Below are 24,779 nucleotides of genomic sequence, written 5' to 3'. Positions count from 1 at the left end.
TTAACATTTAACATTTTTTGCTAATTGTCGTCAAAAATTAGGCGTAAAGCAAAAATTGATATTTCATATGGTTTTATGATAGATAAGCATTATATTCCCACTCATTATATTCGTAAATTTTGAGGTTTATCCTTCGCTTTTAAGATCATTGAATTTGATTTTTATATAAAATAGTTATATATTAGAAAATAATATGAGTTTATGTGATATTATTTTTCAGAAGATTTTGTGTTCTTCTTCAAAATTTTATTTTTTTATTAAAAAGAATCTTTACAAAATATACATTTACTTTAATTAATATTTAAAAACGTGCTCTATCAAAAGTTCCAAAAATTCAATATTTTAGCTTTTCTGAGGTGTCACTTTTGATGAATTTCTGTTTACAACAATCCAAACATTTATGATGAAAATAACGCGTTTATTTATAAATCAATTTTTAAAGATTTGTCTGATTATGCAATTAACTTCCAAAGAGCATATGATTATTACATATTATCAGAACAAAACTATTTCTCCGATGGTAACGGTACTATAAGTATTTTAAGTTCTCTTCATTTTGTTAATGACCATTTTTACTCTTTTAATAACTCAGATAGCTTCATATATTGTAGTTGGGGAATAGTACAGTTACTGAAGGTTCTATTTCCTTCTGCAATAATAGTTATGAAGGTTCAATATACCAACACCATGGAAAAATAAATATTACAGCAGTGAATTTTTCAAAGTGTCAAACCAGAGTAGGATCAGCTATTTATTGTAATTGGGTTGACTATGAAAATGTAAATTGTTGTTATATTGATTCATGTCATGCAACAGAATTCTCTGCAGTTTATTTTGAATACTCAAGTGCTAAACTGAAGAGATCTAATATCATAAATAATACTCACACAGATGTTAAATATGGAATAATTCATATGCAAGGTTTTTGTGACCACACTCTTTATATTGAAGATTGTATATTTCAGAACAATTGCCAAAACAACAATGCAACATATTTCTTTACTCAATCCTATTCAGATATTTTTATCTTCCGAACAATATGTGATAAAACAATAAAAGCATGCAAACAACTAGCTCTAGTATATATGTCAGAAATGACTACTTCACCTTTCGAAAATGATTTTTTCATATGTTTAACACCAGAAATACTTATTAAAATCAATAAACAGAAAACAAAATCTGTATTTGATACATTTTTATATGTTCATCTTTTCTATCAAATAATATTTTCATAAAAAAAGTAAAAAGTAATTTTTATTCTTCGACCTTTAAAAACAGAAACTATCTCCATCAGACATTCCGCAGGAATGAATAAGTGTCAATTCGAAAAAATTGATTTTTATGCTTCCTTTCTTCAATACAATGTTGTAAATTAAATGTAACTTCATCATATGCACGTTTAAGTGCTAATGCACCTGGAATGGATCCATATCTTTCAACAATTGATTAAAACACATTTTGAAAAACTTGATAACGCTTATGGTTACTATCACATTCAGCTAATTGTGGTGTAATACCAGGAAGAAGAATTTCATACTATTATTGGAAGGATTACGATGAAATGATGGACCAGAAGAAGAATCCCAAGCAAAAGGAGAGCAAATCTTTTGTTTCTTCGCCATCTAAAATAACTAAGTTTTCTCCACTGAAATTCATTTAATTGATTTTTTTATAAATTTTTTAATTGATTTTTTTTTTTAAAAATTAAATCATTATTTTCTCATCCAATACTTATATTTCATCCATCATCCCATATGATATAATTACCTATTATTAGTAAAGATTATTAGGGAAAAAGAATAAGATTTATATCATTTTCAGGCCCTGAGATGCTAACTAGGTTTCCTGACACCCTATATTATAAAATTTCTGCTGAGGTAATATCGAAACTATATCCATCAATATATATATCAATAGATTGTCAAATCTTCAACTGCATGAATTGACAAGATTATGGTGGTATATAGAATTGTACAGTTTCAAAAATATAAATATGAGAAAACAAACATATTAATATTCTTTATTCAAACATTGACTGTATCTTAGTTAAGGCTTTCTTCAACTCATTGAGTCGTGCACAATTTTTATCAAATTCTTCGTTCTTTTGTTGTAAAATTGCAGAATCTTTTGTGTAATTTTCCTGCATTTCTGTTAGTTGATGTTTGATATCTTCGAGTTCTTTTATGTCATTATTCAAGTTAGATCGAGATTCATCGAGTTGTGATTTTGTATCTCTTTCTGTTTTTGATTCTTCAAAAACTATATTCATCAACTCTGAAAGTTGATTTTTCAAATTCTCATGATTGTCTTTCATCTGTGATATTTGTTCTTCAAAATTATTTTTAGTTTTAAGAGCCTTTTCGTATTCTGATGCTTTCAGATCTTCAAAATGTTTTAAATCTGAAATGTTGATTGTTTTATCACGGACATCGTTGTTAGCCTTCATTGCCTTTTGCTGAACTGAAACAATTTCATCTGTTTTATCTTCAATTTCGCGTTTGATTTCACTTAAAACAAAATCAAGTTTCTTATCAAGATCAGCATTCTTTTTTCGCTTTTCTGCAAGCTTCTCACGCTGCCTTGAAATCTCTGTATTAAATTGTTCTTGTGATGTAGAGCGAGTGAGGTTTTTATGATTTCTTTCTTGAATATAATGTTGTAAATTAGATATAACTTTGTCATATCCACGTTTAACTGCTAATACACCTGGATTGGATCCGTATCTGTCAACAATTGATTGAAATACATTTTGAAAAACTTGATAACGCTTATGATTACTATTGCATTCAGCTAATTGCGATGTAAGACTAGCTTCTAATGATTCAACGTATTGCTTTTGAGTCATTTCTTTAGGATTTAAAATTGGAATTGGAGCAGAATTGTTTACTCTTCTAGGAGATTTCCTATATGCAAACGAGTGACTTATTTTTGCAATATCAGGTATTCTTGTTTGGGTTCGTGAGGAAAATCCAAAATTCATTACAATTTCGTTATTAAAAAATAATCTTTCTAAATCAGCACATTCTAATTTAACATGCCATTATTATAAAATAATACAGAAAAATCAAATCATTACAAATAGTTTTCAATCAGATTCATAATATATCAAAAAATAATGGTAATTTATAAGTGTTTCATGGAACTCATCGCATTCTTATAAATATTTTATAGATTGGTGTCAAAATTAAATATTTATTTTCAAAAATTCGAATTTGTATAATTATAAAATAAAAAATTAATAAAGGCTCGTTGGGTCTAACATGAATGCATTATTTTGGATTTATATAAATAAAAAATATCAATCTAAAATTAAAACATTTAACACCTTTGAAATATATTATTAACATTTACGGATCATGGTTTTAGTATTTCTTCATTCTCTTCTTGTCTACAATTGCCTTGATTTTTAATTGCTTGAACCCAATGGTTACAGGGCCGCCAACAAACGAGTGGAAACCAAAAAGCAATACATATGAGTATGACACAAATAAAGCAAGCAGCACTTGTTAATACAGCTGCAAGATAATTGTTTAACTCAACCATTCAATTCTGGCAAAATGTAACCCTTTCAAAAAATAAAATAGATGTTTAGAGTTCAATAAATGTGTACTTCAATATTTTCAATTTTTGTTTTTATACAAATCAGGACGATAGAATATTTTTTTCACAATTAATTTATATTTAATGTGCTGATAGAAACATATAACATATTTCCAAAAACAACAAATAAAATCCAGAATTCGAATATTTTGAAATTTAATTTTATCAAATAATAGGATATTTGTTATATCGATATATTAGATTTCATAAAAATTCATTTTGATAACGTGTATGAAGTTTCATTACAAAAACTTGAAGAGAGAATTTCTTTCGATCTCGATTTGTCTTATTTATTCGATTTTGTACTATATAGTGTAATAAACAGAAATTCATCAAAAGTGACAGCTCTCAATTTTTTGACATTTGTAAATTCTAAATTGAATGAGAAAAATGAAATAATACTAAGCATAATATAATATTCTAGATTTAATTATAATTAGGAAAAAGTTAGTTTTGAGAGTACTTTTCATAGGCATATAGAATGAAATCTTCTGAAAAATAATATTACATAAACTCATATTATTTTCTAATATATAACTATTTTATATAAAAATCAAATTCAATGATCTTAAAAGCGAAGGATAAACCTCAAAATTTACGAATATAATGAGTGGGAATATAATGAGTGGGAATATAATGCTTATCTATCATAAAACCATATGAAATATCAATTTTTGCTTTACGCTTAATTTTTGACGACAATTAGCAAAAAATGTTAAATGTTAACACTCAGTCCATTTGAATATGAAAAATAAAATTGACTTTGATTAAATGTTTTTATTTATCATGCAATTCTTCTTGCGACCAAAGATTTGAATAAAATTTCAAAAAATAAGATAGCTTAAAAAATAATATACGGTAGTGTTTACTAATAGATGAATAGTATATAAATTCTATTAAAATGGATTTGATCCAAAAAAATATATAAATTTGATCATTAATAAAATCGTTTTAAATTACTTCTTCATTTAAATTATAACAATTATTTTTGGTTTTATATTTTTTTGGATCAAATCCATTTTAATAGAATTTATATACTATTCATCTATTAGTAAACACTACCGTATATTATTTTTTAAGCTATCTTATTTTTTGAAATTTTATTCAAATCTTTGGTCGCAAGAAGAATTGCATGATAAATAAAAACATTTAATCAAAGTCAATTTTATTTTTCATATTCAAATGGACTGAGTGTTAACATTTAACATTTTTTGCTAATTGTCGTCAAAAATTAAGCGTAAAGCAAAAATTGATATTTCATATGGTTTTATGATAGATAAGCATTATATTCCCACTCATTATATTCGTAAATTTTGAGGTTTATCCTTCGCTTTTAAGATCATTGAATTTGATTTTTATATAAAATAGTTATATATTAGAAAATAATATGAGTTTATGTGATATTATTTTTCAGAAGATTTTGTGTTCTTCTTCAAAATTTTATTTTTTTATTAAAAAGAATCTTTACAAAATATACATTTACTTTAATTAATATTTAAAAACGTGCTCTATCAAAAGTTCCAAAAATTCAATATTTTAGCTTTTCTGAGGTGTCACTTTTGATGAATTTCTGTTTACAACAATCCAAACATTTATGTGCTAAGTTTTATGTTTAATGTTGAGTATCAAAAAGAATGGGCGTCTGATATAGCCATCATATATCCCAGAAGCAAATAAAAATTCTGATTTTTTAAGCATAAAAAAATGAAATTTTATTTTTTGCAAAAAACAGGCCACCCAGATGTACGTTTATTTGAGAGGAGGAGGATTAAATTTTTGAAAGCACTAAAATTTGTAAATATTCTAGTTATATAATAATATGTATTATTTTAAAAAATAAAAAATTAAAGCACGTTAAAAATTTTTTTGATGAATTTTTACAAAAGCTACTTAGGATTATGCAAAATATAGTAATTAAACATAAATTTCAAATCAGATTTTACTTATGATAAATATTTTAAATTTCCGAAAATTAAGTTCAGATCGACTCGATACGTTGTAATTACTAAATAAGGTGCCAAAAACCTATTAAACAGTATCAAAACTATCAAGATTGTAATGTTTTTGAAGAAAAATTTATAGAATTATGAACTTCAAACAGATATTATGTAAATAAAAATAATATAATGGATTTGTTTATTCGTATAATAGCAGCAATAAGTCGATTATTCACTTCTACTTCTGAGATTTGAATTTAATTTCGACAGAAAAAGAGATTCAAGAGGAAAATACTAGGGAATACAAACTGCCACCATGACAGGATTATTATAGAGCCAAGTTGTATTTTTTGATATTTTTAGAGTTTTCCTACCTATTTAGGTACCAAGTAATTGCTTAAAAATTAAGGTTCTAAATTCTGAAGTTTACATGATCCTCCCGGGCGCACCCTTAAATATCTTTACAATATGTTAAATCTAAATGAGGAGATACGACATTTTTAAAATTTCATTTTACAGTTTTAGATTTCCATTATTTGATGAGAATTTCCACTCACTTTTCATCAATTTTAGATTCCGATAGAAAAATTCATTAAGTCAAATTTTTGAGAGGTAATCCAAAATTTTATAGTAATGTAAACTATTCAAATACCTTCATATGAAAATCTCTTCTATTCTTAGTTCATTTCTCAGTTGATGATCGAAAACTACATCCTCGACTACTCAGGTCTGAAGATATTCATGGCAACAATGTCCATCATTGGCGTATTCGTGTTCATTGCCTTATACTTCATAAATGCAGGTTACGGAAAATTCGCTAGCAGATCATGGGGACCAGCCATTCCAAACAAAATTGCATGGATATTAATGGAATGCCCAGTTTTCTTCGTTCTTTGCATCCTTTGGTACTTTTCTGAAAGAAGATTCAAGTTAATTTACCTTGCATTCTTCATAATCTTCCAAATCCACTACTTCCAGAGATCATTCATCTTCCCATTCCTCCTTAAAGGTAAATCATACATGCCAATCCTTATCATGCTTATGGGAGCCACATTTAACGTTTGCAACGGTTACATCCAGGGTTGCTGGCTATTTTATGCATCTCCAGAAGGATACTACACAAATGAATGGTTCTGCACACCACAATTCATCATCGGAACCATTATTTTCTTCACAGGAATGTTTATTAACATCCACTCTGACCACGTTATCAGAAACTTACGCAAACCAGGTGATACAAAGCACTACCTTCCAAACAAGGGCATGTACAGATTTGTAACATCTGCAAACTATCTTGGTGAAATCATCGAATGGTTTGGATATTTCATTTTGACATTATCTCCTGCTGCCCTTGTTTTCGTTTGGTTTACATTTGCCAATCTTGTTCCACGTGCACACAAGATTTACGACCGCTATCTCAAGGAATTTGGAAAGCCTGTTCTTGAAAAGAAGCGTGTCTTCCCATTCATCTATTAAAATTGTTAATAAATGTTTAATTATTTAATCTCTAATCCATTATATTTTTTTTCAACCAAGAACTTTTCTTGTGGATTTTGAATTCAGATCTTTAATAACTGTGGGATCGAAGACGAGCAATATCGCATAGATAAACGCATCTTTTCAGTTATTAAAGATATTTTAATTACATTATTATTCAAATTTCGGTATCTTTCAAGTAAATTGAACAAATGGTGTTCATAATACCTCTATTATTCAGAATTCAGCAAGCGATCAGCATCAATCGAGATAACTGTTCAAAAATGGTTTTATTGATTGACATAGATAAAGAAACGAAAATTGGAGATTATTAAAAGGAAAATATGTTTAAAATTTTTTTTTATTTTTGTTTTCAAAAAATCTTTTATATATATAAAAAATCAATTTAATATTTAAGATCAGAACCACCGATGAACTCTCTTATGCAAGAGATGTGAGGAACTTCCTCGCTTGTTATCGGGTAGAACATGTTGAGGAGTGTCAAGATTCTCTTTGCCTCCTTCGTGATCATCTTTGTAATTTCGTCATTTGCGTCCTCAGACTCGTCTGGAATTGTCGCCTCGGAGAGCAAGGCCCTTCCGTGCACTGAGAGGACCGGGAGCTCGTAAACGAGAGACGAGTTGAAGCACATCTGAGCGTTTGCCTGGTAAGGGAAAATGTTCCTTTCTTCGCCCAATCTGACAGATGTCCATCTTCTAATTGTCTGTCTGGCGGATGTGCCTCTGTACTTGTGGTCTCTGATGATTCTCCTGATGAGCCTCAAGTCTGTTGTTGGGAATCTGTGCGTTGCGTCGATGGAAAGTGGAGTTAATGGAGCAACGTAAATTGGAGTAACTAAATCTTGGCCAATGACGTTCAAAAGCTCCGGATTCAATCCATGAATACCTTCAAAAATGGCAAATGTCTTATCGCCGAGCTTCTGCCTTTCAGTTTCGATATCGGATCCAAATCCTGTCTTGAAATCGAACTTTCTGCGTGGAATCTCTTCGCCGTTGAGAAGCTTCTTAACTCTCTCGCCGAAAACTTTAAGATTGAACGCGGTAATGGCCTCATAATCTCGAAGTCCGTCTTCTCCAAACGGAGTTTCCTCTCTGTTTTGAGCGTAATCATCCATCTCAATAACAAGAGACTCGTAGCCTAAAACGCGTAAGTTAATCTGAAGGAGTTTGGCGAATGTTGTCTTATTTGAGGAAGAAGGACCAGCAATTGTAACGATTCTCTTCTTGGGGAAGTTCTCGACAAGTTTACGTGCGATTTCGGCGAGTTTCTTCTTATGAAGACCTTCACAAGTCCACTTAAGATCTTCGATATCGCGAGTGTAAATTTTGTGGTTAAGATCGGCGATCTTTTTGACACCAATGACCTTGGCCCATTCTGTATATTCGGAGAACATGTTATGCTGGGCATCTGGATTTCTCCATTCGATTAATTTTGTGGAATTACCGATAGTTGGCGTACGAAGGACGAAGCCATTTTGGTAAGGATGTAATTCGAATGGTTTATCAGCGGGTATTGTATCGGCAATTGGCTCAAGAATGTAATCGATGAAATCTCCAAGTTTCATGCATGGAATTGTTGTATTTACGATTGTCTTGAGAACGCCAACCTTGTCCATGAGGCCAAGATTGAGATAGTACTTTGTTAATTCTACGACGTTTTTATCGAGGAATTCAATTGGATTTGGTGACTGAATTGTAGCGCGAATTTCATCTTCGAGCTGTTTGATTTTGTCTTCAGCTATTACGTTGCCTGTCTCGTCAATGCAGAAAATACCATCATGAAGTGAGTGGACGATCTCAATATGGCTGCCGAAAAGGCGCTTGTAAGTTGCTGCTGCGATAAAGAGGAGAGCTTCTGCCTCTGCACGTAATTGTGTTCTCGAAACTTTGTCTTTTTTGTCGGATTGAAGTTGTTCTGGCTGATTTGTAGACTTCTTTGACTTTTCTGATGATGTAGAACGTGCTGATGATGATTCTGGCTGCTTTGGAACAGGAATTGATGGATCAACAACATCTCCAACGATAACTTTGCCGAAAGGTATTTCTGCGATGAAAATCCTGCACTTTGTAGCAGCACGGCGACAGTAGAGGTCCGGATCTGATGAGCTGATCTTCTGGAGAAGATCTGCTGTGTCTGGCATTGTAGAAAGGAGTTCTTTGCCATCCTTTGGAACAGCGAGTAAAGAAATCAACGAAAGAGCTGACATACGGACAGCTACTTCCTTTGCTGCGAGCAATCCACTGACTGCATCGAGAATTCCTACCTCAAGAAGGGCGCTCTTGCCATGGTGGCTCTTATCCATGGCAATGTTGCATGCCAACAAGACAGCAGCATCACGTAAGAATGGATTCGAAACTGATTTGACGATAACTTCAAGAAGTGGCTGGGAAGAGATGATTGGGACACGAACTTTTTGTATATTTGTGAGGCGAGAAAGAAGATAAAACATTTCGAGTAGGAATTCTTGCGATGAATCTTTGAATGCTGTTGCTTCGACTAATGCGCTTGGAATCTTGCCTTCATTGAATTGATCAATGGGCCCGACAAATTCAGACATGCGGCGTAAGAGCTTTGCAGCTTCTAAACGTAATGGAACTTCGACATCTGGATGAACAATTTCAACAATGCGAGGAATTTCAGGAACTAACACCATCGAGTGCTCCTTTGTATCACAGAGAACTGTAAGAGCGATCAATGAATGAAGAAGAAGACTGTTTGGTGGCTGATTCAAAAATGGCTTAAGAACGTTGAATGCTTTGTGCTGTATTGCTTCATCTTGACGTCCAACCATGATATTACACAAAAGTCTGAGTGATTTGATTTTGTTTGCCTTTGGTGACATTGGATCACTCAAAATATCCAAAAGATGAGTGATTTCTTGGTGACCATATCCAATAGATGTGTCGTATGGATCGTAATGAACTGTATCAGTATATGGAACTCTGTTTGCAAGGCTATCTGAGTACCAATGCGCTGCAGGAGTTCGTGACATCCGTTTTTAGATAAAAGTGACATCATTATATCACTATCAACAATTGCTGCTACAATCAAGCAAATGACTGTCAATTCCATACAAAAATCATTGAAACAGACTCAAGTCTCATATAGATCATATCAAAAATGCTAATTACTAAAATCTCAAATTTTGATTTCCATTAATTAAATGAATATGAAGCTAATAATTGCATCTCAAAGACTTTGTTAATCGATTTATTATATTTATAGTCTTGCTTTCTTGTTTTATGATATATCCAAAAATATTACCGTATAAATTCACAATATTTCTCAATATTTATGAGATTACGAAATGTTAATAAACGAAATTACGACTATGAAAAAATTAAATTACAACAAAATAATTAATAAAACTAGCGTGGAAATCGCATGTTAATGCATTATATGTAATAAAATTTATTCTAGACAGTTTTCATTTTTTAACAATTCTTTTTCCTTTTCGTTTAAATAGTCATTCTCATTTTGTTGAGGCGGGACGGACATTTATTAGTCCACTCGGAACGCGTTGCCTTATTGCAAAGAAGCAATCTGTTTCGATTCTCGATTTTTCCTCAACAAATGTGAAAACAATATATAATTATGAGCTAAATATAGATGTAAAGGAAGAAGAATACAATGATAAAGCAGTTCCTGTATGGAGAAATGAAAATTCATTCTGTATTTCATTCATAAAAGAACAAATTCATTTTTTCGATATTATAAAACGACAAAAATACTCATTAAATATACATATTCCGATACTCGCAATCATTTTACTCGGAGAAAGATTCGCTATTTTGATGCCTAATCAAAAAATTCACATATTAAACGACAATATGACAATATTATCAAGTTTCGATTGCAATTTACCATTTTCAACCAAGAACATACTAGTTGAGAACCAAATGGGATATCTTTTCGTAAATGATAATGAAAAATTATTTATTTCCATAGCAGAATATCCGATTTCTTTTCAAGAGACGAACTTTAAGAACTATAAACATATCCTTTGTTCACCAGATAACAAGCATTGTGTGATTTCTTATAAAGATGGTTCAATTTTGTTGCATTCTTTTAAAGATCAAACGATGGCTTTAAGAGAAAAAATATACTCTCGTCAAAGAGAAGTTATTTACATGTTCTGGCTGACAAATAATCAAGTTTGCATTGTTTATAAAGATGGTTTGATTGTTATCCACTTTATTGAACTTAATCTATCAGTTTCAAGAACATTTTACGAGATATCTAAATCATACCAAGTATTTTATTCCAGTTTTACCAAAAAATTATACATGATTTACAATAATTCTATCAAATCAATCTCATTTTGCTTTATTCATGACAATTATTGTATAGAATCAGATAAGATCTCAGATGTAAATACAATGGATACTGTTTTTGATATAAATTCCGTACAGAAAATGTTTCCTTTGAGAAATGCATCAAAAAACTACACTTTAGGAAACTTTTTGTGTTACAAATCATCAAATATCTCTGATACAACCTTTGCTGCAGGTGAATTCCTAAACGGATACTATTTTGCAGTTGATGATAAAAATTTAGAATTCAATGTATTCAAAGAAGGTAAATTTGTTATGAAATTTCCAACTTTATTCGTTCCTTCGCAGTTTTCGTCTGGAAAACATAGATTAATAGGTTTTCACGAAAATCTTCTTTTAATTATTGATTTCACCGACCAAATACAAGTTCCAAGAAGAGTAGAGTCCACATGTACGCATTATACCAACGAAAAACTGGACTTTTATGCATCTTTTATGAAATTTCGGAAAATTATTAAAAATGCAGTTTGTGCAAATGACGAAATCTACATCCAGTTCGATAACAACATTGTTGTACATGTTCCTTCCATGAAAACTGTATCCGAAAACGCTATATTGATCTGGCGAGAACCAAATGTTTCAATTTTATTTGTACAAAAGATTTCAAACATTGAATTACACTTTAGCAGTTGTATTTCTAAGATAGAATATAGTGCAATCAATGCATCAAATGGAGATTTGATTCTGGTGTCTCCAGAAGGTACAGAACCATTCATCAAAATCAACTACTGTGTTCCTGTTTTGATCAACCTGATGAAAGAACCAGAAAAAGCTGCGAAATTCATTGAATGTTTTGAATCTACATTTTATTTTAGTAGATTCATAAGAACAGTCTTTTCTTCTATCACGTCATCAGGTAACATTATATCAGCAATCAAAATATTTGATTTTCTCACAAAAAATTTAGTTCAAAAAGTTATTTCTTCAATTTCTCCATCACATCAGACATTATTCATCAGATGTGGAATGAATTTGATAGATTATATTGGCATCCTATCTAATGAAGCGAAAATTGAGATTCTTCTCTATTCAAATCCAAATGATTTTCATGAATTTTATCGAAATCGAAAGAAATTCAATAGTTTGACTAATTATGAATGTTCATCTGCAATAAGAAGAGCGATTGACATTAACCAATGGAGCAGAGCTATCCGAATCTCGCATTTATTGAAAGTTGATATTGCAGGAATCATCAACAGCTCATCAATGCAAAAGACTACTGATATTGGTGAATGTATTTCCCAGTTAGATGTTCAATCACGAGAATGGAAAAAGTATGATGAGTATAATTATCTAACTTACTTGGGATGTGCATTTATTGTTGCTGGATTCGATAACTGGGGAATTTCATCATTCATTGTTGGTAAAAACGAAAACAAAGTTCATTCTGCGCTTGAAAGACTGAACTTTTCCAGAGATGTTGTTCTTAAATACCTTCAAGCAGCAATTTCAAACAATTAATACTTCTATTTGTTTTTTAATTAATGAATTTATTTAGAATAAAGATTATAGAGCTATCTAGTAAATTAATTTTGCACTAACTCCCATTTGACATTCTCTCAATTTTGTTTATAGTATAGATACATCAAAATTTATCAATTTTTAAAAACTTTTCATTTTTATTTATTCTATATTGAATACATCACAAAATTTGATTGGTGACTTGAAAAAGTGAAAAAGAATTTGATATTTTTATGGAACATTAACTGATTTTTTTTATTCAAATGAATCCGGTTTAACAGCTTTAATTAATGAAAATGATTGTGTAAGTTGATCTCTGCAGTTAATAATATAGATTTAAATATTATAAGTCAAGAAATAGTTTGGGCCAAGATTATGAGCAGATATGGGGACAATATTTTAATGTTTCAACCCCAAAACCTATTACTAAAACCAATCCGAACATTTCAGATGTTAGTAAATTATTTATTTACCAATCAATTTTTAAAGATTTGTCAAATTATGCAATTTACTTTTATAAAAAAATGATTATTACATATTGTCAGAACAAAACAAGTTCTTCAATGGTAATGGCACCATATATATTCGAGGAGAATCTTATTTTGTTAGTAATCATTTTTATTCATTTAATATCTCGGGTAGTACTTTCATAGCTTGTAGTGCAGTAAATAGTACAGTTACTGAGGGTTCTATTTCCTCCTATAATAATAGTTATATTGGTTCATTGTTTCAATATGGTGGACTATTAAATATTAATGCAGTGAATTTTTCAAAGTGTCAAACTTCCCAAGCATCAGCTGTTTATTGCCAATTAGTTAAAAATTTAGTAAATGTTAGTTGTTGTTGTATTGACTCATGTCATGCAACATCTTACGCTACAGTTAGCTTTAATGATTTAAGTGCAGAATTAATGAGATCTAATATAATAAATAATTCTCAAACAGGTGTTTATGGAGGAATAATTTATATAAGTGGTTATCGCCAGAGACTTGATATTGAAGATTGTATAATTCAGAACAATTGTCAAATTGGCCAAGGCGCATATTTTAGTACTAATATGCGCGCATATATTTATATCTTCCGAACAATATCTGATAAAACAACAACATTCCAAAGAGGAAGTCCAATATATATGTCAGAAATGACTACTACCCCTTTCGAAAATAATTTCTTCATATGTTTAACACAAGAAATACTTATTAAAAACAAGAAACAGAAAACAAATTCTGTATTTGATCCATTTTCATACGTTCATCTTTTCTATCAAGTAATGCTTTCTAAATAAAGTAAAAATATTTATATATAAATATTAAAGACGATAAGAATCTTGATTTTGACATGTCAAATTTGGCAAAATTAAGAATTAAAATGTTTTTGTTTATTGGGCTTATATATTGTAGATTTGATGAAGAAACATTTTTAAATTGCTCCCATGGGAATATAGTTACTCATTCGTTCACTCCAAAACACAAAAATTTCACAAAACAATTTTCAATTTCTTATAATCCTGAATTGTACACTCACACAGCAATCAAGATTGATTGTACATTATATAAAGGAAGTATCGCATACTTAACTTCAAATAACAAAAATAAAATTCTTCACTTTGAAAATGAAACAATATACATTGGCGAAAACCAAAAAATTATATCACTTACCATCAATATAGAAAATAAAAATGACAATAAAATAAATATAACAGCAGTTAGTTTTAACTCAAAATATCAAAACATGAAAACAGTTTTTTCCACACATTCAGATGACATATTTTCAATCACAAGTAATTCACAAAGCAAGGAAACAGTATTTAACTACGTTAACTTTGAAAACACAAATATTAATATTTTAAAATCAAACATCTTTGTAAGCGCAATTATTCTTCAATCATTTCATACATCACAAATCAATCAGAAATCATCACATCTGAACTCAATGATCACATAGATATTCTTGAATCAAAATCATTTTCACTTTCATTTTCCAGCCAACATCGATTCCATCTTACTCTTGAAACAAAAGATCCAAACAACTCTCAATCTAAATCCAAATCCAAATCAAGAATAATTATTACTAAAAACTCTTCAAAATTTGGAAAAAGAAAATCGTTAAGCTGGGCTTGTTGTTATTGTGGCTGTTCGCGTTACTATCCATTGTTCGGAAGATTTTATTCACAACACCAATATCCCTGTGGTTGGGGAGATTGCTGTGGATTTTGCACACATGGATCATGCACAAACAATGATTGCTGCTGTGCATATTCGAATTGTCCGGATGCTCGTCCAGCTTGCTGTTGCAAGAAATTCAGCATTTGCTTCCAAATGGTTATGCTTATGATAATGTTTTTCTTTGCTACCTTTATAATATGTTTCCAATGTTATATGCTAGCCAATTTATGTATTCCTTGCGATGCTGATGAATCTGACTTCCAAAAGCGTTACAAAACAATGAGTAATAATCCAGAACTAAATCAGAATTTGATCGATCAAAACACAGGTAATAAAATGAATCCTGAAACACCTAATATTCATGCTGACATTACTGGTCAGACACAACCTACAAATCAGATTAATTATATCGATAATCAAAATTATATTTACCAACCACCACCTCAAATGCCAATTAACCAAGAACAAAGATTCATTTACCAGCCTCCTCCTCCAATTGCTCCTTATGCTCCCCCACCGGAACAGCAACAAGACCAGAGACAACAAGAACAACAACAAAAAGACAACGAGGTTTCACCTGATCGCCTAGAAAATCCTTATGTATAAACTATTTTATTTTTATTTTTAATCTTCGGCTATTTAACTTAGTTTCTGTGATAATTCTGATATTAAGCTTGAATGACATACTTTTTGATTATATTCTTTCATAAAGTTTAAGAATAAGTTCAGAGATATGAATTTTAATTTTACTAATTCTTCATATATGAACCAGAACTCAGTTCCAATCTTGACAAGTATCACATTGATCTTATTCCCAACAAATTCTTAATATGTGCTTTACTTTCAAAAATTATTTCGAAAATTCTCTAATATCTAAATGTATTCTCTAAATTAATTCATTTATACTAAAAGTATGCCATATATTTACGAAATAATCTTTGAAATCGAACATTAATCAATTTATCTCAATTTTAATTGAATAAAACTCATTTACGTAAGATTATTGATATTTTGGACTAAAGAATCTTTAAATATTTATATATTCATAGAGTAGATCACAAAACTTTATTTAAATCTTTCAGACAAAGAGAAACGTGATATGCTTGAATTAAGTTTGATAAGAAATTCTTAATTTATAATGGATTCGGGAAAATCCATTATTTAGCTTATAATTCACACTAGAATCTACTACTAAATTTAATGACGACTAAAAAAAAAGCCGGCGTAAATTTTGAAGATGGACAATTTATCTCTTATTTCAAGAGATGATGTTGAAGAACTTTGAAAATTAGTTAATATTGATAATATCAGATACTTATTAAAGCCTATATACCAATTGGATTTAGGTTTCTATACATTAGATAAAGATTATCTAACAATGCTTCATGTCGCTGCTTGCCGTAATTCACTCAAATGTTTCGAATATTTACACATTCAATGTAATATTCCAATTGATATTGAAAGTAGTTCATCTTTCACTCCTTTTCTATTTGCCGTTTAGACTGGCTCTGCTGATGTTGTTGAATACATCCTTCGCTATTATCAAGCCAATTTTGGGCAAGATGGTCTTGAAATGAAATTGTTTTTTGAAGAATACTCAAATCCTAAAGAAAGTAATCCAATAATCAAATTTGTAGCTTTATCAAAGAATCCGAATATATTGGACATTCTTTTTAAATATGGTTATAGCTTTGAAAAATATTCAGACATATGTAAGTTTAAGATCAAAGATGCTTTAAGAGCTGCAATGAAAAATGTGCCAACTTTTGAAATTCTTCTCAAGAAATATTGTGAATCAATTCTAGAAAAAGATTCAAGATTGGTTATAGATGCTTTTAGATGTGCGAGTAACTCTGCACTTCGTTTACTTCTTGATGCAAAGTTTAATCCATCATATATGACAGAAGATCACAGAACACCAATATCTTTGGCATGTGCCATTCGTAATGTTGAAGCAGTCAAAATATTGGCAGAAGTTACTGAAGATGTTGATATTCCACCAGATATCAAGGCACCTGCTGCTGTTAGGGTTGTACAAACTGGCACGCCTGCTGGCACACCTTTTTTGGCCAGCTGGCACGATTTTTTTAAAAAACACATTAAAAAAGTCACTTTTTGCCCCATCTAATGAGATTTTTTTTTACAATTTTTTTCCCCTTATTTTTCAATTTAGATATGATTTTAAGCTCTCCAAATTGAAGTTTACCTGATGTTTCTTAGTTTTTATGATAATAAAATGTTGCAAAGTTGAGTTTGGATTCAATAAATTTAAGAAAATTTTATTTTACAATGAAATTATAAGAAAGGATGTTTTTATCCTATGTCAAAGAGAATACATTTGTAGATCCCGACTTTTGACATGGTTGAAAATTCCAAAAAAAATTCAAAATTTAAAAAATAATATTAAAAAATATAAATTTCATGTTAAAAAATGATTTTTGAATTTTTTTTTGGAAAAATAGAATGTCATATTTTTATGTTTTATTGCTATTTTTTACGAAATCAATAAAATATTTGTTAATTTGGCTGAGATTATAAATAAAATCTTTCTAAATCTTACAATTGATTGCTAAAATCTGTTTTATGTATTAATTGGCATTGAGATTCGTTATAAAAGAATGCGAATTAATTTGTATGAGTAAACGTATTTTGTAAAATTTCAAATTCTCTTCTCTCATTACTTACCTTAGATATCTCAGCTTTTAGCTCTCAGATTTCGCTCATAGAACTCAGGTTTTAGTTATGTACTCATAGATGTATCATTACTGCCCGCAGATCTCTCATTACTACCTTACTAACCAGATCTTAACTCTCCGACCTTACTAACCAGATCTTAACTCTCCGACCTTACTCATCAGATCTTAACTCTCATTACTACCTTACTAACCAGATCTTAACTCTCATTACTACCTTACTAACCAGATCTTAACTCTCCGACCTTACTCATCAGATATCTAATTATTTACATATGATATCTCACATCTCACTCAAGTCTCATTACTTACCCTATCTTTTTAACCTTTTATGATAATTACTGAAATAACTAAATCCTTTTTTTAGTTTAATTCTGATATTAAATTTTTAAAATCTCTTTAATTTTTTGAACTACGCCTTTAATTTGTAATTGCCGATTTCACAGATTTGAACCATTTAATAAAATAACATTATTCAACTTAATCATATCAAACATGGTAGTTTGATTTTCAGATCTACATTTTAAAAACCTCTTTATTATCTTGAGTTATACTTTTATTATATAATACCTGAGTTCATAACTGAAAACTCTTAATTAGAGTACAATATTCAACTTAATCATAACAAGATTTGTTGAATTTCAAATTTGATTTATATCTTCCATCACTTAAAACTCTCACAGCTTACAATATAAGCTAAAAAGTATATTTTCATAGTAATAAAATTAATTATTAAATTTTTTACTTTTTCCTTTCCAAAACTAGAAAAAAAGGAAGGGAAAAGTGAAAAAGAAGAAAGAAAAGAGAAAAAGAAAAAATAATAATGAGCATATTATATAATTGTGGTCATAGGCCGAGTGGCGTGGAAAGGGTGGAGCCCGAAGGGCGACATCCTTTCCACGCCACGAGGCCCGATTTTTGGCCACTTTTTTGATTTTGGCCGCGTGCCAGGAGCTGGCACGCGGCCCGCAAAATTGTGCCAGTTTGTACAACCCTAGCTGCTGTGCACTGGATTTGTATGTCAGGGAGTCCTGAAATTGCAAAAATATTGTGTTCAAAGGGAATTGATGTAAATAGAGTCGATGAACAAGGTCGAATGGGTCCATATTATTTAATTGAAAGCGAAAGTAAAGAAAAAATAGAAGTTTTTAAAATACTCCTCAATCATGGCTTGAAAATAAATTTCCATCTTCCAGGTAAAAATACAATTTTGGGTGGTCAACTTACGTTACTTACATCTTTGTATGATCCCCCAATTGAGCTCATTGAGTTCTTGCTCGATAACGGCGCCGATCCAAATGCACTTATATATACTGGAGTTCGTTCCCCTCTCACATGCATTGAATTTATTAAACAAAAAAATAGATAGAAATAAGATTTCGAAAGAATTTTATGATAAGTATTTTAATTCGTGATATATATCTTTTAAATTTACATTTTCATCCATCGACGTTAGTATTTGTACACTAACCATCATCTAATATGAAGCATATTGAAAACTAATCTTAAACAACAGAATTGAAGGCCATGCCATACATGCATAAGTGCACTCTTAAAATTTTATCTAGTCGTTCTGATTTTAACAAATCATTATTTTTGCTTTATTCTTGGATTCTTATTCTTTTTTTCTATAACACTCTCAAACTTCTTGATTAGTGTTTTAATTTCTGTGTTTCTTTGCGCTTGTTTTCCCCATTTTGAGAGGTCATCAGATACTAGTGAGTACACAGTAAATTTGAAACAAGAACAGTTAACTGTGTATCTTGACAAAATATATCAAATTCAATAAATGAAATTACGCATATTCTCTTCATGAATCGTCTCCAAATCCATGTCGATCAAGAATCCAATCAAAAAAGTATTCACAGTTTAGTTAAAATATCTCCATAGCAAACATTCGATTCTTATCAAAATCATAAAATGATAGATTTTTAAAATAATATGTAACGCAATAAGCTAGTAAGTGTTCTTCACCTATTATTCTCAGCTTCATCAACTTTAAAGAAATTTGATAACAAATTATTATTCAGTTATTATAGTATCATCTCATTGCAATTATATTAATTTCATGTATATACAATATTGAACTAATGCAATCCAACTGACGTTTTGTATGTATGAAAGATAATTATCAAATTATCAAATTAATGGAAAAATGTATATTTTAATTGTACTAAAACAAAAGTAGCTAGTATTTGTATACTAAAACAGATCATAAATCTTTATATATAAATAAATAACAAAAAATAAACAAGACAAATAAATATAATAATAGTGTAATTATGCTCGGAGTTGTCTCCATAAGTAGAACTTATCACACGCAAGTGATAAATTTGGCGATGACTCCAAAAATTCCATGAATTCTCTGAAAGAAGAAGAGTTCTGCATAGATTCCATGGCCATGTGGAAGTAACAGAGTGCTTCGTTACTTGCGGATTTTTCTTGTAGAGCTTTTTCAATGAAAAAGAAAAGCTGTGAACCAGATTGATCGTGTTGATACAAATAGAAGAAGATCATCCATATCTGGTAGAACTGGTCAACTGGGAAGAATGTAAATAGGGACCTGATGACCGCTGAAACAAACTCTTCGAGGTAATCAAAGTCAAATACTCTGGTGTAAACAAGCATTTGAGCAACAAAGAAGGAGAACTTGAGTTCCTCTTCATTGTAGTTGCTGAATAATTGGACAACAAACCTTGTTGGCATCCAATTAAAACGAAATGAAATAAATTTTGAAGATTTTGTACAGAAATCGCTGATTTCGTTCAACAAAGATATATCGCAGCTTGCGACATCCAAGTTTTGGAGGTATTCTGTGATCCTTATCAATCTAAATATGATAATAACTTTATACAGTTGATGGAATAGAGAAGCCATATTAGAAATCTCTTCTCCTTCCAGCCCTGATGCTAGCAGCCACTCTTCTACTGACGAATAGCTCGAAAAATTCTCCAATTGCTTGAAATATCTCATAATAGCGAAAAATTCGCTATTTTGTTTAAAATATGCTAAGCATGACTCATTTTCAATCAGAAAATTCGAAATTTCTACCATCTTTGAATTGTCAAAAGTGACAGGTGTATCTGAAAAAGCCAAAGTTATCAAAAATTTGAATGAATAACTTGTAGTGAAAACCGAGAGCATTTTATCGATACACTGGACAATTTTGATGGATTCCTCGAAAGCCAAGTATTTGACTAAGTGCGTGAGTATCGAAAGTATGAAACAATGGTTATCTGTGTCTTCTGGTTTTAATATATCAGTAAAATCACCAAATGACGAAGTCAAAATGCTGGAAATGTACATGACTATGATGTTTCTGACTTCCATACTGATTTCATTGATGTATTGTGAACCAAAGAACGAATTTACCATTTCACTGAAATATCCTAAGTCATCTATCTGTTGTAAGTACGTAAGTAGGGCTTGGCATCGATCGTGCTCAATTTGGGATAGCTCTTCTGTATGGTTTTCTGTGAGAAAAGTAATATAATAACATTCAAAGCTGAAAATATGGGCGAAACAAGCTGGAGGAAGTGAACTTGCATCAGAAAGTATCGTATCTGCAATATTTAGCCAGAAATTGAAGTTTTCAAACGTTTTCTGTGAATGAACCATCATAAAAATCGTCATTACTGTGCAAAACGTATCAGAAGGGAACGCTTCGGCAACTTCGGATAGAATCTGATTGATTAGAGGCATCTTTGAAACAAAAACTTGCTCAAATGCAGGGTTTTTCGTTGTTTGAGCCATTTTTGAGAGGAAATGGAAGGCGAGAGATGCATAATCTTGGTAGAAATTCCCATTTTGGAGGATTCCAAAGCAATAATCAATGATTTCTTGAGGAATTTCTGCTAATGGTAGGGAAGTAATGGTTTTGAATATTGATGCAGGCATAACTTGGAATCGTTCAAAAATTCCTTCTTCAATTATCCCATAAAACAGTTCTTTCGGTAAATTATATTGTGGATATTCCAAAATTGCGGGAATATGGCACTGCATTATCATAACTCCATATCGTAATAGTATTTTAACAACTTTTCTTGCCATTTTGGCAGCAAGTTCTGGTGCAGTTTCTTTCATATACGAATCATTTAATCTTTCACAGAATCTGATGAGAATTTCTTGGAAAGAGTTGCCTTTTTCGACCATCAACGGGATAGATTTGAAGAACATCTTAAGAAGATTCTGGATTTCTGGGAATCCTTGGTCAAATAAAAGAGGACTTGGCAAAACAACGACCATATTCCAAAAATCAGGTAGTTTTTCATGTAGTTCTTGGTTGATAAGCAAGTAGTGCGCAAACTTCACTGAGAATAAAAGGACTGCCCGAGTAAAATCTGTTGGATTTTCAAATCCTGCATCAAATGACTGCGGAATGCAGAGTGTAAAATCTTCAAGTACTTTAAAGGCAAGAGCAATGTCCGGGAATTCGGTTATTCGCATTGATAATTCGATAAATGAATTTATGATTTCTTCAGGAGGTTCATCATATGGCAAAAAGAACTCACGAAGAGATAGTAAGTGATGAATCGCATAAATATCCGGGACTTGAATTGAAAAATATTGCGTAAGGAAATCCATTCTGATTTTTTCAGCTTCAGCATGATAATACTGCGAAGTAATGTATATACCAGAGAATACCTTTGGTATTTTCTCGAAAAAAATAATAGCATCAGGATGATCGAAAGGTATTTTCTGTAATAAGGAGAAATCATGTAACATCATGCTAGAAAGACAATTTATTGCAGCTATTCTGCTTGCAGCCAGGAAACGTGGGTTATTTCCGTAGAGTGAAGTCAAAATAAAATTAGCAATATCTGGAATTTCATGATTCAATCGAATATGATAGTGAATAATCTCTAAAGCGTAAAATTTTAAAGTTTCATCTGCTATATTTTCACATACATATAAACTTGTTTCAATCGAATTTGGTGATTCTCGCATAATAGAGTATTTTAGTCTAGCTTTGCATTTGATTTCATTGTCCGTGCCATTAACTATTTCTGTAACTAAATACCTGAAGTCACGAACTGCTTCAGGTAGTTCTCCAAGAGTCATATTATTATAAAAATAAGTTTTTTTCCATGATTGACCTCTTATTAAGGCCACATAAAGAGGAAAATAATGATATATACATTATTTTCTAGATGCTTATTAGAATAATAGACGAAACAAGGCATGTAATTAATTTTCTATTGACCTATTTATGGAAAATTTTTATATCATCCCGATTTTTCGATTAATATGTTTATACTCTTTATTTTGGAATATGTAATTTCGATAAATAACATTTCATAAGGTGAAATGTCGAAACATGGCCATATTTTTTCATAAATAGGATTAAAATGTATTGCATTTGCGAAATACCAAAACTACAAAACAATGGCCATAAAAAATTAATTCAAAACGTGCACTTTTGTTTATGTGTTTTGACACTACAGAAAATTTCACAGCATAGAAATTTTTTTTGAACTACAAAATTTTATTCTTACCAATATCTAATTAATTCTCTATACAGAACATATTTAAGTTGGTTAAAAATATTGATATAAAAAAACATTTAATGAGTGAAGAGATTAAAGTGTATTATGACCATTTCGTTCGGTCTGCATCATACCATAGCGATGACATTTGTACATTGGACATAAATGGTCACCAATTTCAAGTTCAGATGCCTCATTTATTATCCTTAAGTTCCAAAGTTTACTCAATTTATCAAACTGATATGACAACACGCTCTTTTTCATTTTCTTGTGAAATTAGATCCAATAAAACGTATGAGTTAATTCGAAATTTACTGACAAAAGGATATTTTTCGTTTGTTGATGATGATTTCATATCATTAGATCTCTACAATGCAGGAAAACAGCTTGGGATTGATGAATTACTAACACCTTACTCACAAAAATTAAAATCAAAAGAATTAACAATTGAAAATGCATTCTACTATTTCAACATCAACAAATATGTTGATAATGGATCTAAAGTGATGGAATTTATTGCATTACACTTTTCTCAATTTGATAAAAACAAAATGTTTTCATTTTTAGCTTCACAAGATATAGATGTAATCGAGCGTCTTCTATCCCATCCTCAGTTAACAGCAGACAGTGAAGATGAGTTTTTGGAATTGATTATTAATCTTTCTAGAAGAAAATTAGATAATTTCAAATTACTTTCTTTTATTTTCCCAGAGTACTGTACAAAGAAATCCATTTCACTGTTCTGTAATTTTGTTGACGAATTTTATACCGAAATGAAAGAATCAAATTATGCTGATATTTTATGGTCTTTTTCCAAAAAGTTTTTCTTAAGATCATATTCAAAAATCAGTGAGAACATTCTAACTAATGATAATTGTACTTTCACATCATCAAGTCTTCAAGAAAAAACAATTTACATTAATAACATTTCTTTGACAGAAGATGATGAAAAAGAATTTTATACAAAAGATATACCTAATTCATGGGTTCAATGCGATCTTCATAACATCAGTGTTGTCCCAACAAGTTACTCAATTATTTCAAGAATGCACTATGATTATGATTTATTACAGTCGTGGAGACTAGAAGGAACAACAGAAGATGGGAAGGTTGTTATCCTAGATGAACATACAAATGATCCATTTAAACAAGGACTTTCAAGAACATTTAACATCAAAACCAGAGAGAAGTTTATCAAATTTAAATTAACACAAACTGGGCGAAGTACGACAGATTACGACTTCTTATTCCTTCAAGCTTTTAATGTTTCTGGAAGAATTTTATTCCGCTAAGAAGTTAGCATTAGTTATTATAACAAACTAACAATTTGACGAAATACAGTATGAATCCTTATTAATTTATACTGTTTTGGTATAATTTGCCAAATTTTATTTTTAAAATTACCATTCTATCCTAGTTTCAATCAGTAAATCACCTTGAAATGGAAATATATGTGTAATGTATAGTATTTTGTTTGTTTACTTATAAATTAGTTTGATTTTACAATTTGATTTCTGATGTTTTACAAATTTATTCACCATATAAGCATATATAGTTATACTTAGTAGAAGATATTATCAAAAATTCTAAAATCTATTAAACGTAA

At 30.4% G+C, this 24,779-nt stretch overlaps 8 protein-coding genes across 8 annotated transcripts, besides 7 other annotated features; 5 read left to right on the top strand and 3 right to left on the bottom strand.

Moving 5' to 3' along the window:
- The first annotated feature begins 350 nt into the window (after positions 1-350).
- Positions 351-388: a mobile genetic element.
- Positions 351-388: a terminal%2Cinverted (terminal inverted repeat of Banshee-A3 transposon ID:TVAGG3_0323200).
- A 1,632-nt stretch (positions 389-2,020) lies between these two features.
- Positions 2,021-3,564, bottom strand: TVAGG3_0323190 (translin-associated factor X-interacting N-terminus family; the record flags this gene model as incomplete). Its single annotated transcript, XM_001581703.1, has 1 exon — positions 2,021-2,980. One exon carries the CDS (start codon positions 2,978-2,980, stop codon positions 2,021-2,023), a length of 960 nt encoding a protein of 319 aa, XP_001581753.1.
- Positions 3,565-3,915: 351 nt separating this feature from the next.
- Positions 3,916-3,952: a mobile genetic element.
- Positions 3,916-3,952: a terminal%2Cinverted (terminal inverted repeat of Banshee-A3 transposon ID:TVAGG3_0323180).
- Positions 3,953-5,144: 1,192 nt separating this feature from the next.
- Positions 5,145-5,182: a mobile genetic element.
- Positions 5,145-5,182: a terminal%2Cinverted (terminal inverted repeat of Banshee-A3 transposon ID:TVAGG3_0323170).
- Positions 5,183-5,334: 152 nt separating this feature from the next.
- Positions 5,335-5,987: a mobile genetic element.
- Positions 5,988-6,233: 246 nt separating this feature from the next.
- Positions 6,234-7,051, top strand: TVAGG3_0323150 (3-oxo-5-alpha-steroid 4-dehydrogenase protein; the record flags this gene model as incomplete). Its single annotated transcript, XM_001581704.2, has 1 exon — positions 6,234-7,013. The coding sequence occupies one exon, from the start codon at positions 6,234-6,236 to the stop codon at positions 7,011-7,013; it is 780 nt and encodes a 259-aa protein (XP_001581754.1).
- A 325-nt stretch (positions 7,052-7,376) lies between these two features.
- TVAGG3_0323140 (phosphoribulokinase family protein-related protein family) lies at positions 7,377-10,034 on the bottom strand (the record flags this gene model as incomplete). Its single annotated transcript, XM_001581705.1, has 1 exon — positions 7,420-10,026. One exon carries the CDS (start codon positions 10,024-10,026, stop codon positions 7,420-7,422), a length of 2,607 nt encoding a protein of 868 aa, XP_001581755.1.
- A 445-nt stretch (positions 10,035-10,479) lies between these two features.
- Positions 10,480-13,192, top strand: TVAGG3_0323130 (uncharacterized protein; the record flags this gene model as incomplete). The annotated part of the gene is made up of 1 exon (XM_001581706.1): positions 10,865-12,829. The coding sequence occupies one exon, from the start codon at positions 10,865-10,867 to the stop codon at positions 12,827-12,829; it is 1,965 nt and encodes a 654-aa protein (XP_001581756.1).
- Positions 13,193-14,896: 1,704 nt separating this feature from the next.
- On the top strand, positions 14,897-15,600 carry TVAGG3_0323120 (uncharacterized protein; the record flags this gene model as incomplete). The annotated part of the gene is made up of 1 exon (XM_001581707.1): positions 15,208-15,600. One exon carries the CDS (start codon positions 15,208-15,210, stop codon positions 15,598-15,600), a length of 393 nt encoding a protein of 130 aa, XP_001581757.1.
- A 967-nt stretch (positions 15,601-16,567) lies between these two features.
- On the top strand, positions 16,568-17,122 carry TVAGG3_0323110 (spectrin binding; the record flags this gene model as incomplete). Its single annotated transcript, XM_001581708.1, has 1 exon — positions 16,568-17,122. The coding sequence occupies one exon, from the start codon at positions 16,568-16,570 to the stop codon at positions 17,120-17,122; it is 555 nt and encodes a 184-aa protein (XP_001581758.1).
- Positions 17,123-19,963: 2,841 nt separating this feature from the next.
- On the bottom strand, positions 19,964-22,748 carry TVAGG3_0323100 (uncharacterized protein; the record flags this gene model as incomplete). Its single annotated transcript, XM_001581709.1, has 1 exon — positions 19,968-22,748. One exon carries the CDS (start codon positions 22,746-22,748, stop codon positions 19,968-19,970), a length of 2,781 nt encoding a protein of 926 aa, XP_001581759.1.
- Positions 22,749-23,253: 505 nt separating this feature from the next.
- On the top strand, positions 23,254-24,679 carry TVAGG3_0323090 (spectrin binding; the record flags this gene model as incomplete). Its single annotated transcript, XM_001581710.1, has 1 exon — positions 23,254-24,465. The coding sequence occupies one exon, from the start codon at positions 23,254-23,256 to the stop codon at positions 24,463-24,465; it is 1,212 nt and encodes a 403-aa protein (XP_001581760.1).
- Between the last annotated feature and the right edge of the window lie 100 nt (positions 24,680-24,779).

Source organism: Trichomonas vaginalis, chromosome V (genome assembly GCF_026262505.1).
Source record: "Trichomonas vaginalis G3 chromosome V, whole genome shotgun sequence".
Taxonomy (NCBI): Eukaryota; Parabasalia; order Trichomonadida; family Trichomonadidae; genus Trichomonas; species Trichomonas vaginalis.
The sequence above is the reverse complement of the archived record's forward strand: the minus strand, read 5'-3'. Positions and strand labels throughout refer to the sequence as shown.